Raw genomic sequence first — 23,202 nt, 5'->3', positions numbered from 1 at the left:
ACAGTACAATCACGCCGTGCTAATGTAGTGGAACGACTAAAGGTATAAACTTCCATAAGCAACCAATGCTCATAGAGAAGTCAACAATAACCCAAGGCTAAGACGGGCTGAGCTCTCTAGGTCACACCCGGCCTGGTTAATCGTTCCAGAGTATACCCGTAACTTCGACACCCAGGGGTCGAGAGCTAACAGGTGAACAATACCAGAGAACTTGGGCGCGGCATGGCCAAGGGCTCTCTGTCATGTCTGTTTACGCAGCGCGTGCTATTTCAAGTGGAAAGGATCCTGGCCTGTAAGGTCGGGACTTCCAGGTTATAAAACCTCGCAAATGTGGACGGCGAGGCCGACTTTGAGCGTGGATGGGGAGCGACCCTTATCCAGCAGCTCTTGTAGAAAAGACAGCACCGCTGCTAATTTGGAAGTGAGAGGGTCTTTGCCGCGGTTTAAACACCAGACGGAGAAAAAATCGCCCGATTACCTGTGGGATCAGAGCGATCGGGGGGAATGCATAAAGAAGGAGGTTGGGCCAATTGTGGGCCAACGCGTCCTTGGTCTTTGAGAAATAAATTTGTCAGTGAGAGTTGTCTTCTGAGGCGAAGAGGTTATAGCTGGACGCTTTTGTCCATATTAGGAATTTCCTCATACGACTTTCTGTGCGAGAGCGCCCTCCGGCTTAGATTATGAATGAAACATACACTGCACGGAATGTTTAGCGCTCCGTGATGTTCATCTCGCCTTATTCTGGGTCCGAATAAAACATCAGATCATGCACAGACTATCCTGTCTCTTTGAATTTAAATCTATATTTATTCACACCGGCTCTTGAAAACCTCTATGCGAACACACTTGCCCGAAAAAGTGCGGGGGACGAATTTACGTGATATTAAAAGTGGGGGGGGACACGTCCCCCGCGTAATCTACGCCCCTGGATTATACATTCATATTTTGACCAGAAGCGACCGTTTAAAGTTAAAGCGCCCTAATGATAGATTTGTTTCTTACAAACATGCAGCTTTTTGCTTCACAAGATGTTGATTACTGGACTGGAGTTGTGTGATTGCTTGTGAATTATTGTGATGATTTTATCAGCTTTTTGGACTCTGATTCTGACGGCACCCATTCACTGCAGAGGATCCATTGGTGAGCAAATGATGTAATGCTACATTTCTCTAAATCTGTTCTGATGAAGAAACTCATCTTCATCTTGGATGGCATGAAGGTGAGTACATTTTCAGCAAATTTTCATTTTTGAGTGAACTATTCCTTTAAAGTAACTTTTTTATAGCTCTGTATATATAGCACTAAATAACAACGGCAGAAATCTGGTATGTTTTTGCATGTGCTGCAGCTTATCCAATATTTTTGCCAGAAGAATGTACAATTTGAAGAGAGATAAGTATACTGATGTTACAGTTAAAGTATTTGCACTCGGTGTATCTGATAAACATGTCTCCTGTCTGTCTGTCTGTTTCTAATCGATGGCTCATCTATCCTGTAATCCTTTTCTGTGCATGCACAAGTTTACTTTTTTGAGGTTGAGGTGTTTATACTAGGTCGAGTTTGGTATAAAATTTCAGTGTAATATTTCCTTCCAGCAAAAACACTTTCGAGATTTACTAATATAATTATCATGACGAGATTTTCTCTAAATCTCTAAATTGGGGTAATTATTTATTGCAGTTATATCGCATTGTAGGATTTCCATCCGAGCAACCATCCTGGGGTGAAAAGCACAAATGTGCGATTAGCCCTAAATTACCCTTCCACTCCTTGCGGTTTTATAATGAATGAATGCCAATCAAAACCAGAAGTATTGCATTCGATCCATTCTAAGGGTGAGGGTGAATGATCCATTCCATTAAACAGTTAACAGTTCACACCTACCAATTATGTTCTTCACTTTTCATCGGCTATCTTATCATTCCTCATGTTGTTGGGTGTTTCCGCGATTGTTTCGCAGTTCTCCATAATTTTATGTTTAATGTCTTTATTCACTTGATCAGGGTCAGAATTAGACTTTAAGTTCTGCTCCACATCTGTGTCACTGGCTAGGAGTGATATAGCCTCTTCTCCCACTTCAAGATCACTTATGTCATTAGTCGGATCCAGCTGATGAGTAATACTGCATTTTAGGTCCATTGCAGTATCTGCAAAGTTACAAAAAAAAAATTTCATTCAACTGCAATCACATGGCTAAACTGAAAAATAATGCATTGGCCGAACATGTTTCTTATCCACTGTGACATTATATTTTGTTTATTTAAATATAAGTATAAAGAAAACTCTCAGCTTTCTAATAATACAATTATCTTATTATATTATCTTAACTACTAATTAACTAATTAATTACTAATTAACATTAAAATATTGCATGTCAAAACATTTTTATTGAAAAAACTGCAATTTTATTTCACAGAACATCTTGGTTATGTATGTAACCCTCGTTCCCTGAAGGAGGGAAATGAGACGTTATGTCGACACTGATGTTAGGGGTCTCACTTGGGAGCCCCAATCACCTCTGAGCATTACAAGAAATAACCAATGACGATTGGCGGGTGGAATTTGAATGCCAAGCCACTCCCTGTACATATGGGTATATAAAATGTTGGCGTGCATCCACTTATTGTTGTGGCATGAGGGATGTAACATCTCCGTTCCCTCCTTCAGGGAACGAGGGTTACATACATAACCGAGACGTTCCCTATCAGTCAGTCACGTTCGACACAGACGTTAGGGGTCCCTATGGAAAGCGCCACAACCAGAACTGTGTTACGAAAATTGAAGGTGCAGGTGCTGACAAGCAAGCATGTCAGGACAGATGCAGGGAGTGGTGGGAACTTTGGGCACATAACCCGGGCCGAGGCCTCAAGATAATGTGAAAATCAGCCAGCTCAAACTCAAGGCATGATTCATTGATCGAAAATGCCTGCAGGTCCCCAACCCTCTTGATGGATGTGAGCGCGACCAGGGGTGCTGTCTTAAATGACATGAACTTGAGCTCAACTGAGTAAAGCGGCTCAAAGGGGGCTCCCCGTGGTCCTGCCAGGGCCACAGAGAGATCCCAAGAGGGAACGAGGCGCGATCTTGCACAGACCAGGCTCACTGGGGAAAAGGCGTACTTGCATTCACCGTGGGGGCCAGCTGTGTGCCAGAGCATCCGTGCCGAGGGGTGCCTCGGTGAGGGCGTAGAACAGCTGGCAGTGGGAAGATTCCTGAGAAGCAAACAGGTCCACCTGGGGATGGAGTCTCCATTCTCCTGGAAGAGTAACCTGTCGTGAGAGTGCATTGGCTGCATGATTGAGCTCCCCCGGAACATGAACGACACGCAGTGATTTGCGATGTGAGTGTACCCCACCCTGATGGTTGATGTACACAACCATCGCAGTGTTGTCCGTGTGGACAAGCACATGCTTGCCTTGCAGCAATGGACAAAACCAGTGAAGAGCAAGCAGTACTGCCAGCAACTCGAGGCAATTGATGTGCCACTGCAGTCGTGGTTCCGTCCAGGAACCCTGTCCTAGAGGCATCTGTTGTGACAACAACATGCCTCGACACTTGCTTCATGGGTTGAAAAGGCGGCGACAAACTGGGGTAACACTGATCCGGTGAGTGCCACGGCGCCATGCCCTTCTTGGGACTCAGCTGTGCAGCCAGTGCTGAAGTGGTCTCATATGTAACAACCTGAGTTGCTTAACTGCGGCTGCGGATGCCATATGCTCTAGGAGCCTCTGAAATGTTTTTGGAGGAACCGCTGTTTTCCCCCTGAACAAATTCAGGCAGTTCAGCACTGACTGGGCACGCTCATTCGTGAGACGTGCTGTCATGTTGACCAAGTTCAGCTCCATACCGAGAAAAGAGATGCTTTGCACTGGGGAGAGCTTGCTCTTTTCCCAGTTGACCCAAAGCCCCAGGTGGCTGAGATGCTGAAGCACTATATGCCTGTGCTCGCACAACACATCTCGCGAGTGAGCTAATGTAAGCCAGTCATCGAGATAGTTGAGGACTCGGATGCTCTTCTCCTGAAGTGGGGACAGGGCACTTTCCACGACTTTTGTAAAGACATGGGGAGACAGGGACATCCCGACTGGGCAGATACACCCAACCCTCGAAAACAAACCGAAGAAACGGTCTGTGTCGAGGTAGAATCGAGACGAGAAAATATGCATCCTTCAGGTTGATCGCTGCAAACCAATCCTGGTGTCGAACGCATTAAAGAATGCACTTCTGCGTCAACATCTTGAACGGAGGCCTGTGAAGAGACCGATTCAAGACTCGCAGATCCAGGATAGGTTGTAACCCACCACTCTTCGTGGGTACAATGAAATAAGGACTGTAAAATCCCAATTTCATCTCGGCTGGAGGGACAGGCTCTATTGCATACTTTGTTGAATCGTCTGAATGAGCCAGGCCCCCAAGCTCTGAGAAAGTGGCACCAAAGGTACGATTACTGACGTACTCACGGTGAGGCAGCAGAGAGGAGGAAGAGAGTCTAACCTGGGAAGCGTGGCATCCTGAAGTACAGACAGAGGAGAAGCTCTTACCTGACTCCCTGGATCCCGTGGAGAGATTGCAAGGGAAACGTGAGGAAGCGGAGCATCCTGCAACCGCAACCTCTTGGGTGGTGATAAACTGTGTTGAGACTGACAGTGAGGAAGCAGAGCGTCGCTCACAGACAAATCCTGACACATCAGACCCAGAGATGAAGGAAATTGCTCTTTTATGGAGAATGCGGGTACCGCTGACTGAGGGGTCAGTGGCGGAACAGGCATCAACGGTGGTGAACGCCCCCGGCCCTCCCCCGGGGTGAGGGTCCAGATGTTAATGGCCCCAAAAGAGCAACCCCTTCCATCTCTGGGCCGCCCGTCTCAGGGATGCTTTGCTGTCTTCTGGGAAGTCTCCTCCTTGGATTCTGGTCAGGGCGGAGCAGATATTAACTCCGTAAGGGGGCACCCTCAGCGACGGGCAGATGAAGACCCAGACCTCAGCGGTTTGGCAACTGGAGTGTCCCGCCTAGGCAAGATGTGCTTAATGGCCTCTGTCTGCTTCCGGACTGCCGAGAACTGCTGGGCAAAGTCACTTAAGAGGTGTACTTGCAGGATGGCCATGGTGTGCATGGCGGAGGCCCAGACACGTGAGACAGCGATCGTGTCCATCATCAGAGGTAAGTAAAACTACCACACCCGGAAGCACACGGTCGGAAAGACGTCTTGAAAGACACTCTCGACTGTGCAAGCTGTAGGAAATTGCTCTTTTAGATTGGAGCTCCCAGTGGTGGATCACAGCACTTACCTGTGCTAAGGAGAGGCGAGCACACAGCTGAATGCACTGTTTTCTGACACAGCTGAGAATCTCCTGCAGTGAAGGCTTCTTCGTTTCTGGAAGATTTCTCTTAGACGAGAGAAAGCCCTCACGAAGCGATCGGCTCTGTAGCAAAAATCTGAATGAGTGGATGCATGCCGCCATCTTATATACCCGTATGTATGGGGAGTGACTTGGCATGCAAAAATTGGCCATTTCTTGTAATGTTCAGAAGTGATTGGGGCTCCCAAGTGAGACCCCTAACGTCAGTGTTGACGTAATGACAAAACGTGACTAACTGATAGGGAACTAGTATTTATTCAAACATATAATTCAGATGTTTGGGGTCAGTAAGATTTTTTAATGTTCTTAAGCAGTGCTTAATTTGAGCTGGATCCTGCCGGATCCTGTTCTGGAAAATGCCCGATTTTGGATTTTTGCATTCTGGTAATTGTTTTTAAGGATCCAGCATTAGATCGTGACAGTGCGTGCGTGCATATGAGAGCGAGCGCAGGTTTATGTATTTGGAGGTTATGTATTGGTCCTCAACATATTTCTGACTGTGACCAGTCAGCTTTCTTAAGTTTAACTTGCTCTCATTGATTGGTGCTTACTGCTTATTGTTTTATTAGCAGCAGAACGTTTGGAGAGAGTGTAATAATACCAGAAATACCATAAATAATACCAAATAAAGTGAAATATTATAATGTATAAACATTATAAACACTATAAACATAGCTATACGTTAGTATAGCTCACTCCAAAACAAATCATATAAATGTAACGGTATTCAGAACAGAACAAGAATGAAATAAAAATATATAAACCTAAAGAAACCAAAACAAAGCGAAACTGAAAGTACCAGGCGTTGATTGGGCTCACGTGGCGTACCTCTCATTCGGCACAAATCATAATGTTTCTATATTCGCAATGTATTTGAAACTATTATTTATAATGTTGAGGCTTTGTACTTTACGCGCATTTGTATATCGACAGAAATATCCTCTTCACATGAGCAACTATGTGCTTGGCATACAAAGTGGACCAGTTATAGGCCTACCACAGACTATTTAAATTGACCAGTGTAAACTTTTATATTTTTGGTTGACTGTTTTTTATTTTGATAATGAACAGACTGTGATGTCAAGTTTGAGTTGTGAATATGTGGCGGCGCGATCTAACAGCTGAAACATAAAATACATCATTTTTGGTCATACAGATAAGAGTAAGATAATTCGAAAGCACAAAGTGTTTACTTTTATTTTTGCACACTCAAAATAACAACAGAACATTTGTGATTTTGTACAATAAAGCAAGGATGCGCGTTTAATTAAAACTGTTACTTATTTAAGTCAGATATTTTTCGCATATTTATACCTATGCTACTATGATTTAATTTTATTTTTATGAAAACTAATTTTGTTATTTTTAATGTATCTTAGATATACATTTTCCTAAAATCATCCTGGCAACCCATTTTTGACCGGTTTTGAAGCTATGCCCTAGTTAGGTTAATGCAGAAAACATGTGAATGATGCTCTCTTATAATTGTGGCATCACCGTTTAGTGACGTCATTGAATGTTCCGGGAAAACTTAGGTTGTATTTTCAGTGTCAGTCACAGCGCCTTTTAATTGCTGTTTTGGATCTGGCAATTATTCATTTACAAATTAAGCACTGCACTTAAGCTTACCAAGGCTGCATTTATTTGCTATAAAATACAGTAAAAACAGTAATATTGTGAAATACTATTGCAATTTAAAATAAGTGTGTTCTATTTTTATACATTTTAAAATGCAATTTATTTCTGTGATGGCAAAGCTGAATTTTCAGCAGCCATTACTGCAGTCTTCAGTGTCACATGATCCTTCAGAAATCATTCTAATATGTTGATCTGCTGCTCACGAAACATTTCTAATTATTAGTGTTAAAACAGTTGCTTAATTGTTTTGTGAAAATTTTCTTCGATTAATAGAAATGACTAAACTCCCCCTCACCTGACTGTCCAGTCCTGGCTTGCTTCTCAGCTATAGGTAATGTCTTGCACTCAGTATTGATCCCCTCAGCCAAATAATTGCTGCTGTCCACAATTTTATCCTGTTGAAGCATTTCTGTCTGTTCATCCTCCACTGTAGCCCATGTTTCTGTGTCAGGAGTCTGTTCTGCTGATGTGGCGTCTGGGCTGTTCTTGGAGGTCTCTGAGGAAGCCTGAGAGTCAACAGATTCAGTCTTTTCTTTCATGTCTGAATCTCCTTGATTGCTCAAACTAGAAAGATCTGTCTCGACCTGAATGGTTGGTAAGTTTATTTGGGGTAAGGTATCAGTTGAGCTCATCTGTGGCTCGTTTTTATCTTGAGTGGTTGAAATGATTTCAGGAATACATGCGTCATTGATTTGAGATGGCTCTGTAGCATGGGATTCTTGAAAGAGTGGTGCATGCTGGGAAAAAACTACATCAGCCTCCACTGTCTGGATTAAAGGTGTGTCCATCTGTTCCTTCTCATTTTCATCACCTACTTCTGTCGCCTCATTCTTCTTTATTATTTCTGTGTATGATTCTTCCTTCCTGAGCACAGTCACGTTCACTGCTCTGTCTACATCCACATGTGACATATGTTCATTGTCTTGGTTCTGTCTGTCCTGTTGGTTTTCCGTCATCCCATCTTGTTTGTTTTCACATTCATGTTCATCCATGATGTTCCCATATTGTATTTTTTCACTCTCACAGTTTTCTGTCATTTTCTGATTCTGTTCTTTTTCACCCTCATGTTCTTCCAGACTTTTCCCATCTTCATGTATTTCCCCAATTTTACAATCTTGCTCTTTTTCACTTTCAAACACTTCCATCATTTTCCAATCCTGTTCTTCCAACCTTCTACTATCTCGTTCTTCAACATCATCTTCTTTTTCACTCTCATGTTCTTCCTTACATTTTTCTACATTTTTTCCATCTTGCTCATTTTCTTGCCCACATACCTCCATAATTTTTTCAGTCTCAAATACTTCCACTACTTTCCGATCCTCTTTTTCACCTTCATGTTCTTCTATGAATTCTCCATCATGTATTTTTTCACTCTCACAGTCTTCTATCATTTTCCGGTTCTGTTCTTTTTCAATCTCATGTTCTTCTTCACATTTATGTATTTCTTCAGTCTCAAATCCTTCCATGCTTGTCTCATCCTGTTCTTTTTCACTTTCAAATGCATCCACAGTTTTTCCATCTTGATTTCCTTTTTTTCCATCTTCTTCCATTATTTTTCTATCAATTTCTTTTTCCCTCTTATGTTCTTCCTCACATTTTTCTACAGTTTTCCCATCTTGCCCACATTCTTCCATCATTTTTGCATATTGTATTTGTTCACTCTTAAATTCTTCATTAATTTTCCAGTCTTGTTCTTTTTCACATTCATGTTCTTCCATGATGCCCCCATCTTGTATTTTATCAACCTCATGTTCTTTCATAATTTTACCAGCTTGTTCATTTTCACTGTCATGTTCTTCATCACATTTTTCTTTCATTTTCCTATTTTGTTCAGTTTCTTGCCCACATTTTTCCATCATTTTTGCATATCGTTTCATTTCAGTTTCAGATATTTCCATGCTTTTCTCATCTTTTTCACTGTCAAATGCATCCACAATTTTCCCATCTTGCTCATGTTCTTCCATATTTTTTTCCAAATCTTTCCCATCTTTTTCACTTTCTTTTTCCTCTATAATTTTCCCACTCTCAAATTCTTCCACAATCTCCCCAACTTTATCTTCTTCCCTCTCACGTTCTTCCATAATATTTCCATCTTGTTTTTCTTCACTCTCACATTCTTCCAACATTTTCCCATCTTGTTCTTTTCCACTCTCATATTTCTCCATCATTTTACCATTTGATTCTTTTTCACTTTCATGATTTTCCATAGTCATTCCATCGTGTTCTTCCTGTCCCCTGTTTTTCATCTCTCCAGTTTCAGCTCTCTCTTCTCCACCTCCCTTCTCTTCTTCATGCCTCCCTCGCTCTCCATACATCTCTTCAGTTGCATCTTTCCCCTCATATTTAATCTCTTTTGCTTCATTCCCTTCATCCTCCTCCTCCTCAACCGTAGATATACCTGATGCCCAAGCAGTAAAATCCCTCCCCGGTTCCAAGTCGTTCAGCGTTCGTGGAGCAACAGACAGAGCAGGAAGTGGTCTGGTGGGTGGCTCAGGTACCAAAACACATGATGGAGGAAGAAGAGGGTCTAAGGGGTCGTCAAGTGTCTCAGGCTGGCCCACAGATGGTTCTGGTGAATTCTCAAAACCAGGGGGAGGTGGAGGAAACTCATCGGCTACCTCTGATTCATCTGGTTGGAGCTGTTCAGGGGTTGGTGGAGGTGGATAAAAGACCAGACTGTCTAGTATATCACTGACAGGAGTTTTGATTTCAGATTCAGTTGCATCGGTTGTAGGTGATGGTTGAGTTTGGAGCCGTGGCTCCATCATCTTAGATTGCTGGATCTGGCTTTTGTTAGATACCATTGAACCATTCGGCAGCGAGGAAGCCATAGTGCTAGTGAAAAGGATTGGGCTCCGGGATGTGGGAGTCGACGGAAAGTAAGGCGATACCACTGATGATCTGTATGGGGAAGTAGGTGTAGAAGAAGGTGATTCATTGAAACTGAAGATATTGTCTGTCTGACATCGATGCAGTCGCCTATAGGGACTCCTGGCTGCAAAAAAAAAGAGAAAGAATTTTTGAAACAACTAAAATATGAAAAGTACGTTTACAAAACAAGACTACTGTCATTATCATCAACAAATCTGTCTACACGCCAAGTGGCAATAATGTGTGCGTCACATTACTGCCACTTGATGTGTAGACAGACTTGTTCAGTTGCCGAACACCCTATTTCTATTTTTGTCATGCTGAACATCTGCGCAAGCCATATCTGATATGAAAACATTTTATTAACAAATCAAATGTGTGAACTGCTTACTATGAATTTTATTTACTATATATTTACATAACTGATAACAGATTACAATACGTTATAGTTGTTAACATAATGCATTAATCATGAACTGCTGTAAAATGAACATGAACATTTTTTACTGTACATTAGATTTCATGTTAATCTACACTACTGTTCAAAAGTCTGGGGTAAGTATGATGTATTTATTAAATTTTGGGGAAAAAAAAGTAGTTTATTTGTTTATATAACATCAAAAAATGTTACAATTATTCTGGACCCCACACTTTTGAACAGTAGTGCAGAAATATATAGAAACATTAACCTAGATTTATAAATGCTGTAAATGTAGCCTATTGTTCATTGTCATTTTATACAGTAACTGTGGTAAATGCTAACTAATTGAAAACTTGTGATCTTTACATTAAAGCTGGTTGGGATGCCATAAAAATGCAAAAATAAATTATGTTGGATTTTAAAATAAGTTCTCAAATGTAAGACATAAAATATTTGTTTGTGAGGAGTATGCAGTAGCATAGTTGCTCTCACGGTTTCAGCTAATAGAAACACATGGCGGTTCTCTTTGTCTTATACTTTACCTGGACATGTGGAGCTGGGATGGGAGGCTATGTGGACACTTGAGGAGGACAGTTGTCTGAAAAACTCTCTGGGGTTTACAGCACGCTGAGACACAAGAGCTGCTGCCTCCTGTTGGCCATAAACAGTATTATATCACTGCATGAAAATCACAGGGCACATATTTAGGGGATGGGCTTAGTGCAGGTTTGATTGACAGAACTAACCACAGCATTTTCCTCTGATTGAGAGCGTGAATATCTAGCTCTAATTTCCTCTTCTTCACGCTCCCTTTCCTCATGCTCCTGTCATATAATATAGTTTAAGAATATATACATGCAAACACACACGCACACACATGGAAACAAATTTATCATACCCATTTTATTTTCTCCAGTTTCCAGGCCTCTGCCTCCATTTGGGCCTGTATTCTCCTATTGAAAAAAAAAAGTTCACCTTTGACCCTTGTTTTTTTTTTGTTTGTTTTTTTTGCATACATGCATGGGAATATTTGACTGACCTCTGCTCCTTTATTTTCTGTTCCTTTTCATTCATCCTCCGCTCTCTCTCTGTTGCATCTCTCCTTTCCTGGAGCAAACGTTCTTTCTCTCTCTGCTTCCTGTCCTCTGCTGCCCTCCGCTGTTCCTCCTTTTTCCTTTCCTCCTCTTCTCTCTGTAAAATACAGTAAGAAACTAACCTCTGTCTGCTTTTGTATTGTTTGTGACATTTTTCCATTTTTGGAGGAAAATTTGAGTGAGTCCATGTTGCTGTGCTAAGTTCAAATTCTCAAATAATAACTCATAATAACTCAAATAATAAATCTCAGTTATCTCAGATCATTATATATTTTATGCCATGCTATGGGTTAATACAAAATAATGAAATGTAAAAATAGTAAGAAAAAACCAAATAATAAATCTCAGTTATCTCAGATCATTATATATTTTATGCCATGCTATGGGTTAATAAAAAATAATGAAATGTAAAAATAGTAAGAAAAAAAATTTTTTTTTTACATAAAAACTCACTCTGTACCTCTGCGTGTGCCCAAAAAGAATCTCTCTGTATTCTTTGGATCTCTGCAGCTGCGATTGTCCGCTTGTAATTAGTGCCCTGGAAATGGTAAGGAGACAGTTTGATTTGTTTACCATTTTCCTGATTTTAATTGCCTGACTGGTTATACTTTTCAAAACAACATTGTCATTTAGGATTAATAAAGCCTGCCCCCTTGTTGTAAGAAACTGTCATGATCTCATACCACAATGGCCTGTCTGTCTTCTGTCCGGTGGCTGGGTCTCCCTCTCGGTCCCTGTGTCACCACTGCAGCATTATAGGCCAGTGTACAGATCCTCTCCTCTGTGATTTCATCCAAAGTGTGGGCAGGAAGAAAGATGTGAACTTCCTGAAGCATCAGAAAGACAAAGAGAGCGATGGAGAAAATATGTTTTCATAGTTTTTATGCATTTATCTTTTGTTTTTTATTTAAAACTGACAAGACATGCAGTCCAAACAAGACTTCTAAAAGAAGAAACTGAATTAAAAACAAATCTAATTTTATTTAAAACTGACAAGACATGCAGTCCAAACAAGACTTCTAAAAGAAGAAACTGAATTCAAAAAAATCTAGTTTAAGATCTCTACATGCTTGCATGTTTACAAAACAAGTTTATTATGGTACCTAACCCTGTTGAAAAAAACAGCATATGCTGGTCCTTTGCTGGTTTATGCTGGTCCTTTTGCTGGTTTATGCTGGTCATGTGCTGGCAAAGTACCAGCATAAACCAGCAAAGGACCATCTTAAACCAGCAAAGGACCAGTTTAAACCAGCAAAGGACCAGCTTAAACCAGCAAAAGACCAGCTTAAACCAGCATCCCAGCGTCAAAACATACCTAACCATCATATGCTGGTTTTTTCAACAGGGAAATCGATTTACCTCTATATACATGAGTAAAGCAAAATGTAAGGCTTTGATTTTTTTCAGTATACTAAATTAAATACAATATTGTTTTATAATCCCTGTCCTCTTTTACCTTAAAGAAAGCCCTGATTGCTGGTAAATGACTGGCACACTCAGCTCTGCGGTACCCATCCACTTCATTTCCTACCTGAGAGACCACAAACACTGGTTAAAGGGAAATAATCAGTGTTTTACATTAAACTGTGTGGAGGATGAACTAACCCATAATATCATAGCGACGCGAGGTTGAGCTTTGCCCACCCTACACATCCCATAAAGTGGCCATTTAGGGTGAAGCTTAGCTGTCAACTCTTTCAATCCACCTGCTATAAAAGAACGAGCATATAAACAAGTCCACAAACAAAAAACAAAACATTATTTATGCATCTTTTTTGTGCTCTTACCTCCAGAATCAGCCAGTTTGAGCATGTTCATTATTCCATCATAGGTGAATAAAGCCCTGTACACAGAGATAGAAGAAAATGGCCACAGGGAATATTAAAGGTTCACTTTATTTCATTAAGATGGATAACTCAATTTAGAGACAAAGATAAATGTATTATAAGTGCAGGCAAGCTCTCTGATATTTTAGTAACAGACATATGAATGCTTCCGTACTGATGTTTGAGGTTTGGTTATTAACTGTATGTATGTATGATTAAAGATTTCTTTTAGCGTTTAATGCATTTGAAATGAAAGTCAGTATATAAAATGTATATATATAGACATTTTGTATGTTTATATTTGTATCTATCCACACACATATAATATTGTGTAATATATACAGTATATACACAAGTTGGGAAAGGCCTAAGGTAGGAAAATATGATGTATTGAAAGTTCAGTACAGTAAATTAAACAGGGAAAAAAAACTAATTTCAGCCACAAATGGCACCATTTCCTGTGAATGACGCCCATATAAAGGACCCTTCCCCTAGGGTCTTCTGTAATGTGCTCACACCCAAAAACAAAAGGGCAGTTTTCCCACATTCTCATGACAACAATGTCAGAAGTTACAACTGCAACAGTAGATACAATAGCATGACATTTAACTAGTACAAACCTGTGCACTCAGGTTCATACAAACAAAAATAGATGAATTTGGCTATTTGGACACTGTAGCCATTATATCTGTCGTTCTTGAAAATCACTATGCTAAGCATGTCTTAGCCATTCTCAAAAACCTAGAAGGATAACTGCATAGACTGTTAATCCAAACATTTTTCAACTTCTAGGCAAATAGTTTGAGCTATATTAAAAGAAGCGGCTTACGCAAATGTCTTGAGCTTAACGCCTTGACTCTATACACTGTCCTTTACTAGTTACTTGAAAAAAGTAATCTGATTACGTAACTCGCATTACTTGTAAGGCGTTACCCCCAACACTGCTGTCAAGCATGTTACATCTACTGTAACTTACATAAGACACAAGCTGCTTGGGTGCTATTATGTTATGTTGCTATTATGAAGTGATGCATGTGATGTTTTTGTAAGTTTACTTAATAATGCAAGCCACTACAGGCATCAGTGTTTTTCATACTCTGGTCAATTTTGAGATTTTTGGCTATTTTGCTTCCATAACATGTCTTTTTTAGTGGAAAGAAAAGATCTGAAATACATTTAAGTGTTTATTATTACACTTTATCCATCTGAAGATTTTTTTAGATCTTTTTTTTTTAATGCACCGATTTTTTTTTAAAATCTCCACTTCAGTAGCACTTACATATACCAGACTTTACAGTTTTATTTTATTTGTCTATATTTTGAGGGTTTTTGTCAGAGGGGTTTGTTCATATATTGTTCGACCTGAATTTTAAAACATTTTATTCCTAAAACCTTTTTTTTTTTCCCCTGGCTGTTGACAGTATTTTCTGATTTATGGAGTGATAACAAGAGATATCTAAATCCTCAGATATCTAAATCCTCTAACAAGAAATGTAACAAGAATTTTGACATTGGCTTTATCCAACATTCAGATTTCTGTTCTGGAAATTTATGCTAATTATATTTCAATATTCAAACACAGGATATCAGAAAACGATTGTTTTGTACTGTAATAATCTGGGGAAAGTACAGTGATATTTATTAGTTAACAATTTTACCCTATTTACCTATTGTTTCTTAAATGTACTGTACTGTCGAACATAAAACAGTATTCTTTATACTTTATTATAGATACACATACTATATTCTGTTAAAAAAAAACAGAGGAAATGACAGAGACAGGAAGGCTATGAAGATGCAGAGTCCTGCTTTTTCAGACTTCCGTGTTTAGACAAGGACCTTCGTAAGGCATCTGGCACATTCTATCTGCGTTTAATATGTGCTTGAATCCATTATTAAAATTAAATGTGATTATCTGATAACCCGAAGTGGATACATCTAAATAATGAAATACAGATCTGAACTACACATGATCAAATTAGGACATGGTTTGAATAATTTAATGAGGCCTTGGTTTTAAAACAGCTTAGAGTTTAACATCAACTCAAATCAAATGCTGTATGTCAGGAAAGAAATCCAAAAGGTTTCTGTTACCAGGAAACACACTGACTGAATGAAGTTCAGAATTATACAGACTTTTTTTTTTTTAGCTCATAAACAACCAACATTCTTTCTTTTGAAAAGTACTTCCAGCAGTGACATTCTCCCTTTTAAAACGTTTCCTGTGACAACAGTAGCCAGAACAACAGGAACTGCCCAGCCTGTGGATATGTCTGCATTTTAGGCCCCAGCATGGTCTGTTTTGAAAAGTACTTCCAGCAGTGACATTCTCCCTTTTAAAACGTTTCCTGTCACAACAGTAGCCAGAACAACAGGAACTGCCCAGCCTGTGGATATGTCTGCATTTTAGCCCCCAGCATGGTCTGACACACTCATGTCTGAAGTACCATGTTCAACAGATGCTTGACCCACACACACCTCCTTGCTTTAGCTTTGTCTTTATCATCTCGGATTGTAGGATAGTTTGTCATAGTGGTTATTTTGCAGATAAACATGCTAATTAAGATAAGCAGGGGTATTTACAGAGGAAATTAGACTGGGAGGGGGTTGTTTGGTCATTAAGATAAGACAGACATTCTGAAATGTAATTTATCAGATCAAGACACCACAGCAATGAGGTATACCGCACTAGCTAGTTTGCATGAAATGGCAAAAAACAAAAAACAAAACCGAAGTAACATTTTTTATGTGTGGAATGCCACCTAATTCTTTTAAATACGATTTTTTTTTTTGTCCTATTACTTTAAACGGGGCCGTTGACGAACACTGAATATCTCCCTAACAATCACACATGCACTATGAGCAAAACCATCTGTGTAGTGGAATAGCTGCACATTATTTTCTTTCCACGGAAGTTCAACATGAGCATAGTGTTTTAGGTGGTTGTTGGCGTTTATGAATAATTAAAAGCTAAAAACAGTAAGATATGAGCAATGGAAAGTTGTCTTTTGTTCAAGAATGGAAATTGCGTTAGCCACGTCCCACCAAGCAGAGTGGCGCAGCGGAAGCGTGCTGGGCCCATTACCCAGAGGTCGATGGATCGAAACCGTCCTCTGCTAACAAATTTTCGCTTTTACAAAATAAGATATTATGCATAGGTTATATCATATTTTGATGCATTATATATGCATTATAATCATTATTGTTTAAAAACATTTGCTATTTCATTAAAAGGTATTATTTGGTCAGACACATTTCTTGGTACAAAAAAAACTAAAAAATAAAAACAAGCAAAAAACAACATTTTAAATGTAAAAGAGATTCACGTAGGCTATCCTGTTCACCGTTTTATTTTACTGTAAGAAGCTTGTCTATCTGAATTATATTTTCTATTAATTACAGGATTTTTAAAAATAAGCAAATAAACAAAAGCCGTCATCATACCAGTTTGTTGACGAGCGTGGATTCAGGATGTCTTCTTTTGCAGTAAGTAAAGACAGACTGTATGTATCCAGATCAACTTCCCTCATTGATTTCATGATGATGTTAGTGTATTAAATGCAATCCTTAAATGCAGAATAAATGTGAATAAAATAACCTGTAGTCATACAGCAGATCTCGTTATGGCAGCAGCTATATGTCCTCCTGAAAGATTAAAATAGCCAGCTTTTGTCAATTGTATGCAAACTCTTAGGAAGCTTAGAAAAAAAACCATAAGCCACTCCTGCTCGGAATAAATAGCGGTTTGCATTGTTTCAAAGGTTAGCCACTGACAAATCCCACCCATTTAATTTATATTAATAGAACAAATTTGAGTTAATGCTTCATTTTGAATGAACCATAAAAAACAAAAATAACCTACACTGTTGGCTTTCTGAGACATTTTTAATGTAATGTTTACGTAAAGTAAGCCATTTAATCAATAATTTAAGTGTGTAATGTAAGTTATATCACATGTGTTTATGCTTATAAACATATTTGCTATTAAAATATATCAGATTACTGTGAGTTAGGAAAGATCCATGGCGATATATGGAAGTATTTTTTTATTCTCAAAAATATATATATTTTTTATCTTTGCATTATTTTAATGCATATACAAATGCAATCTCAGATAAATACATAAGAAATAAAGAATATTTGTATATATTTTATATAGAAGTGCATACTTAAAAGCTACAACTCTCAGCCAATAGCAGCGCGTTTCGTGTGTGACATCAATTCCATGCGCCGCGGCTGCACACAAGACACCGGCTTCGTGGGAGTCTTCTGTCGAGGAAAAATATGTCTACTGTTCGAGAAGTTGATGAATAAGCGGATAAATGTTGCTCTTGTCTTTACAATATTTAGCGTAATATTAGGTTTGCGCTGTTGTAGTATTAGTTTTGTGATCCACGTGGCCACATTGATGATATTTCGTGTGTACTGTAGTTAATGACAGTGGTTTTCAAAACACAGCCGTTTAAGTTTGTGTAGCATCTCCACGTCCAGACCAGAATGAAGTGCCACTATGAGGTGCTGGGCGTTAAAAGAGACGCGTCGGACGACGACCTGAAAAAGGCTTATAGGAAATTAGCCTTGAAATGGCACCCAGGTATTTGGTTTCATCTTATCTGTTTGATAAGTAATAAAGGTTACTGTCCCATATTGATAAATAAGGCTGTTGGTGTCGCCTGTTCTCTAACAATTGAATGATCTGTCAAGTGCTGTTGATTATAGGACTTACATTAGTTTAACCTTGAAATTGTGTTATGATGTTGTTCATATTGTTATTCTGATTCTAGACAAGAACTTGGATAACGCAGAGGAGGCTGCAGAGGAGTTCAAACTTATCCAGGCTGCGTATGATGTTCTGAGTGATCCGCAGGAGAGAGCCTGGTAAGACCTCCAAACAACAACTACGTTCACCACACATGCAATACATCTAGCTTAGTTCAAAACTAATGACATTTTACTTGAGGCTTTATTTATGTTACCTACCCTGTGTAAGCAATCCTTTAAAAAGGATACTTTCTTTCCAAAAATGAATATTCTGTCTTTTATTCACTGCTGTGATGTGGCAAATCTATATGGCTTTATTTTCTTCCACAACATGTGTATTTATATATATATATATATATATATACATCACACACACACACATACATATACACATACATATACATACACACATACACATACACATAAACATATACACACACACACATATATACACACACACACACATATACACACACACACATATATATATATATATATATATATATATATACACATACAGTATATATCATCCTCAAAGAGAATCCTCCTTTATCTTTGTGTTTCAAGCATCTGAAATCCTAGTTTTGATATATATATTTTTTTCTTGATAGTATTTCATACAAAAAAAGTCACTTTTTAGTCTATTTGAGATTCTCTTAAAGTGATGCTGTGAGCAATTCTGACTCTTTGACAAGAAATTGTCAGCTGTCTGCTTTCTAAGCATTCAAAAATTAAAGCTCTTGAAAGACCAAAGCATTCAAGATCTACAGTCATTTCATTTTGGTATATCATTTTTGGTTTATGGGGTGCTGGTTAAAGGAGTAGTTCCACACTTTTTCTCACCCTTATGACATTCCAAACCGATATGCAGTTAGTTTTCCATTTAACAGAAAAAGGTGAATTTTGCTATTTTCCATATGGTATTATGGACTACTTTTGTGGTGTTTTTTTGGAGCGTGACAGAAGTGGCCACTGCTGTTGTACAAAAGAGCTTCTTCAAAATTCTGCTTTTGTGTTCAGTGGAAAAACAGCATATGGGCTTGGAATGACAGACGTATTGAATGTTGTTGTTGCAAATTCTGCTGATCTACATGTTCTAGCTGTGTAACAAAAATGAGGATTTGTCAAAACTGTGAACTTGTATTAGTATTGGATGCATCAGGAATGGGTTGAAAATTGCAAACAAATCAGTAATAGTAATATTAATAATATTTTATTAATATACATTTCAAAATGTATACTTTGCAGCATATGTCATCGCTTTCCAGTGAATTTATAGCCATTTTTTCCTTTATAAATTCTAATAATTAATAATTAATTCTGTAATTATTTGTTGTAACTTATGAAAAAAGAAAAAATGACTGTTGTTTTCTGCCACACATAACACACACACACACACAAAAAAAATTGTTTGGGGGGGGGGGGGGTTAATTTTCTCCATAGTATGTGGGACTAAATACCAGTAATATTAATCAGTATTTGGCCTTTAGTATACTAAAATGTGTATTACAGCCTTCAGTATTTTCCCATTAATATTTAATTCTGTTAATATGGCTGTTACTTTTGTTTTAAGGTATGATAACCACCGAGAGGCTCTGTTGAAAGGGGGTGTCAGCGGAGAGTACCAGGATGACAGCATTGATCTCTTACAGTTCTTCACTGTCACCTGCTACTCAGGTTACGGAGATGATGAAAAGGTGAATATTTAAAATGTATTTTTTGTCAGCCTGTAACCAAACATACTTATGTCTGTTCATACAGGACAAGTTCTTGTGTTTCATCTGCATTCATTTTTAATTGTGTGAAACATGTCAGACAGATGTTTTTTTTTTTTACCATAGCATTGTATCTATATGCTCAGCAAAAAAGTGCATATAGACTATTGCGTTCTGTATGTAGCTGTAATTGAACTAAATGAGAGCTTTATACATTTTTTTATATATTTTATTTTATATTCTATTACATATATTGTTGATTTATTTTTGTTGATTTATTATGTCTTGTATTATCTTACATATAATTGGTATTTATCTGTTTATAATGTATAGCTCATATGTCTGCTATACCATCCTGTACCGCTGGAGGGCAGTAAAAGTTCATGTTGAAAATGCAAAGTTATGCTTTCAGTTTGGAATGATTAAGATTATTTATTGTGGAAATGCATGTATTCTATGTTTTAACAGTGCAAACTCTTTTGTCTCTGTAGGGCTTTTACACCATATACAGGAATGTGTTTGAGACTATCGCAAAGGAGGAGATGGAGCACAGTAAAGATGAGGAAGAAGATGAGGAGCAGTTTCCCTCATTTGGAGACTCTCAGAGTGACTATGACACTGTATGTAGACACTGGTACATGCAGTTTTCCACAAAAATATTAAGCACAACTGTTGTGAATCTTGATTTAAAAAAGAGCCTGTGACAGACTGGAGTAATGGCTGCTGAAAATTCAGCTTTGCCTTCACAGGGATAAATTACATTTCAAAATAAATTCAAATAGAGAACAGCTATTTTAAATTGTAATAAGAATTCACAATATTACTCTTTTACTGTAATTTTGATCAAATAGATTCAGCTTTGTTCAGAATTTAGAGACCTCTTTCAAAAATATTAAAAAATCTTACCGACCCCCAAACTTTTGAAAAGCAGTAGTGTATGTGAGTCTGACTCTTTTGATCCGGTTCTTTTTAATAAACCAGAATCACGAAATTCCTTAGAAAATGAAAAAAAATCTTGAGTCAGAACTAATGTATGGACTGTGAGAGTCGGTTGATGATCCAAAAAAAAATCCGTTTTATAATCTTTTAATTATATTTTATCTTTTATATTATAATCTTAAAATCAGTTATAAATTTGTTACAATTTTTGAGATAGTAGGGTACACACTTTGTTTGTTAGAGAGATATGTATAGATTGTAACATGAAGATGAAATACTTGAGTGCTAAAACATGGCATCAGAGTTCGTCAAGGGATCTAGTGAATTTTAGACCTTACAGCCAAATGAGACTGTGGATTATTAACTTATTAGCTAAATGGAACACAAAAGTATTCCATCTATAAATACTTCTCCAAGCTTCTACAGGTAACAGGATGGCACTCTTCCGTATCTGAAATCATTTTTCAGATTGTTAGCTAAAAGAGGGGAAAAATCTTGACAGAAAAAATTCACATTTGGTTCAAGGGATCCAGTACCTCTTTTAGGCGCTGAGACCATTTTCTCCGGGGTCTGAACAATGAGGTTCATCCCACTTCAATTAGGCCTGTATAGGCTCTTAAATGATCTTAGCCGTTTCACCTTCCGGTGTGGCTCATACTTGCACTTCACCTAATGGATGTTTTGAAGTGTTTGCCATCAGTGGAGGCTTGCAAGAAGCAGATGAATGTACAAGCCTCCTAAAAACTCTTTATCTTGTTTTTAAAAGGATGCAGCATACTGGAAGTCTATACTTAAAATCTAGTCATATAGTATTCTAATTTTCTTTGCGTTTGTCTCCGTTTCCCCTAAATAATATTTTTTTTGTCTCTCAGGTGGTACATTTATTCTATGGCTACTGGCAGAGCTTCTGTACGCGCAAAAACTTTGCATGGAAAGAGGAGTACGACACTCGACAGGCCTCCAACCGCTGGGAGAAGAGAGCCATGGAAAAAGAGAACAAAAAAAACAGGGACAAGGCCAGGAAAGAGCACAGCGAGCTGGTGCGCCAACTAGTGGCCTTCGTCCGAAAGCGTGACAAGCGTGTTCAGGCCCATAAGAAGCTGGTGGAAGAGCAGAACGCAGAGAAGGCCAAAAAAGTTGAAGAACTGAGGAGAAAACAGAAGCTCCACCAGGCCAAGTAAGATTAGCCCCTTTTATACGATTGGGTGATATGACAAAATTTTGTTCATACGAAGGAAAAAATGTGTCAACTGGGAGAGATATGTATAGATAGCCATAGTCCCCACAGTCATGTAAAACCTGGATATATCATGGAGTTTTAAAATAGATTTTAAATATATTTAATAAAAAAATATATATTTTTGTTTATATTTAATTATATATTTATTTAAAACATGTAAAGTCTACATTTTGTGTGTGTGTATAGGTATGTATGTATATATATATATATATATATATATATATATATATATATATTAGGGGTGTGCACAAATAGTCAAATTTTCGATCTGTAATTATTACCATCCCTAATATATATATATATATATATATATATATATATATATATAATATATAAAAATGTTTTTAATAACATATATTAAATATTTTAATATTAAATATATTTATAAAGTTAGATATTATTATAAAATATTTCATGTATAATATTTAACAATTATATACATTGTTGCTGTATATCACAGTTATATTGATTGTGTGCCGTTAGGCTGGTGGAAGACTATCAGGAACAGAGTTGGACTGCCATGTCAGAGCTGGAGAAAGAACTGCAGCAGATGGAAGCGCAGTACGGTCAAGAGTTTGGTGATGCATCAGAGAGTGAAGAGGACGAGGAGGAGGTGGAAAACGGGCAGGAGAGGGCAAATGTGGACAGGGGAGGTGAGTTCTGATGTCATGTACACATATACTTTAAGTGGATTCTGGGTAGAGGAGGTCAGAGGTTCAGGGCCAGTCAAAGGTTCAGCACACATTTGATCATCGTGAGACTGAAAAACAAAGTTTAGGAGGTTTAAAAACAGTCTCATAACACACAAACTTTTTTAAGGAAGAGCACAAGAAGTTTCTAAGCACAGCATGTCGCAAAAAAAAGTCTGAAGTCGTTTTGTTATTTTATATCTATGCAGTGATATTCAGATATAAATGTGACATCAGTGTACAAATACAGTGTTGAGGTCACTATAAATGCACAGGAAAAGTCAGAGCAGTCATCTGTGATTCATACGTAAATACAGTGACTCAGCGAGACCAAGTCATGAAAAATACCTCAATTATACTGTAAACATTTGTGAGTAATGGACAGCACACAACTCAGCGCTGTATTTTGTCAGATGTGGTGCAGGCAGATGGTGCCGTGGAAATGGAGGACTATTATGATGACCTGTACTGCCCTGCCTGTGACAAATCTTTCAAATCCGATAAAGCGTGAGTGAAAAGAGCGCCCACATACACTGCACTGAAACTTTCCATGCACACCCTCTTTATCACTTCACAGATAAAAATTTCATTTAATTTTTAGATTTCAAGTCATTAAAAAACATTATATAACCCTTTAGTTCATATCT

At 38.2% G+C, this 23,202-nt stretch overlaps 2 protein-coding genes and 1 non-coding gene across 4 annotated transcripts in view; 2 read left to right on the top strand and 1 right to left on the bottom strand.

Moving 5' to 3' along the window:
* The window catches only part of LOC107665213 (FK506-binding protein 5-like), a 21,909-nt gene extending 5,042 nt beyond the window's left edge, over nucleotides 1-16,867 (bottom strand). The window contains exons 1-12 of the mRNA XM_016455998.1: nucleotides 16,656-16,867; nucleotides 13,173-13,228; nucleotides 12,991-13,094; nucleotides 12,842-12,916; nucleotides 12,069-12,212; nucleotides 11,846-11,923; nucleotides 11,331-11,482; nucleotides 11,190-11,244; nucleotides 11,038-11,115; nucleotides 10,834-10,942; nucleotides 7,295-9,994; nucleotides 1,885-2,147 (exon numbers count right to left, since the gene is read on the bottom strand). Coding sequence (XP_016311484.1) covers nucleotides 1,897-2,147; nucleotides 7,295-9,994; nucleotides 10,834-10,942; nucleotides 11,038-11,115; nucleotides 11,190-11,244; nucleotides 11,331-11,482; nucleotides 11,846-11,923; nucleotides 12,069-12,212; nucleotides 12,842-12,916; nucleotides 12,991-13,094; nucleotides 13,173-13,228; nucleotides 16,656-16,750 — 3,897 coding nt within the window. The 5' untranslated portion in view covers nucleotides 16,751-16,867 and the 3' untranslated portion in view covers nucleotides 1,885-1,896. The remainder of the gene's footprint in view (nucleotides 1-1,884; nucleotides 2,148-7,294; nucleotides 9,995-10,833; nucleotides 10,943-11,037; nucleotides 11,116-11,189; nucleotides 11,245-11,330; nucleotides 11,483-11,845; nucleotides 11,924-12,068; nucleotides 12,213-12,841; nucleotides 12,917-12,990; nucleotides 13,095-13,172; nucleotides 13,229-16,655) is intronic.
* trnam-cau (transfer RNA methionine (anticodon CAU)) lies at nucleotides 16,259-16,330 on the top strand. Its single transcript has one exon. It is a non-coding gene; the product is annotated as a tRNA-Met (tRNA).
* A 566-nt stretch (nucleotides 16,868-17,433) lies between the features above and the next one.
* Nucleotides 17,434-23,202, top strand: part of LOC107665245 (dnaJ homolog subfamily C member 21) — an 11,763-nt gene continuing 5,994 nt past the window's right edge. For both annotated transcript variants that reach the window (XM_016456055.1, XM_016456054.1), the window contains exons 1-7: nucleotides 17,434-17,805; nucleotides 17,996-18,089; nucleotides 19,546-19,669; nucleotides 20,179-20,307; nucleotides 21,499-21,803; nucleotides 22,350-22,519; nucleotides 22,969-23,062. In XM_016456055.1, the coding sequence (XP_016311541.1) occupies nucleotides 17,709-17,805; nucleotides 17,996-18,089; nucleotides 19,546-19,669; nucleotides 20,179-20,307; nucleotides 21,499-21,803; nucleotides 22,350-22,519; nucleotides 22,969-23,062 (1,013 nt within the window). In that variant the 5' untranslated portion in view covers nucleotides 17,434-17,708. The remainder of the gene's footprint in view (nucleotides 17,806-17,995; nucleotides 18,090-19,545; nucleotides 19,670-20,178; nucleotides 20,308-21,498; nucleotides 21,804-22,349; nucleotides 22,520-22,968; nucleotides 23,063-23,202) is intronic.

The sequence above is a fragment of the Sinocyclocheilus anshuiensis genome, unplaced genomic scaffold (genome assembly GCF_001515605.1).
Source record: "Sinocyclocheilus anshuiensis isolate Anshui unplaced genomic scaffold, SAMN03320099.WGS_v1.1 scaffold587, whole genome shotgun sequence".
NCBI lineage: Eukaryota > Metazoa > Chordata > Actinopteri > Cypriniformes > Cyprinidae > Sinocyclocheilus > Sinocyclocheilus anshuiensis.
Note: the sequence above shows the minus strand (reverse complement) of the source record. Positions and strands in the feature narration are given on the sequence as shown.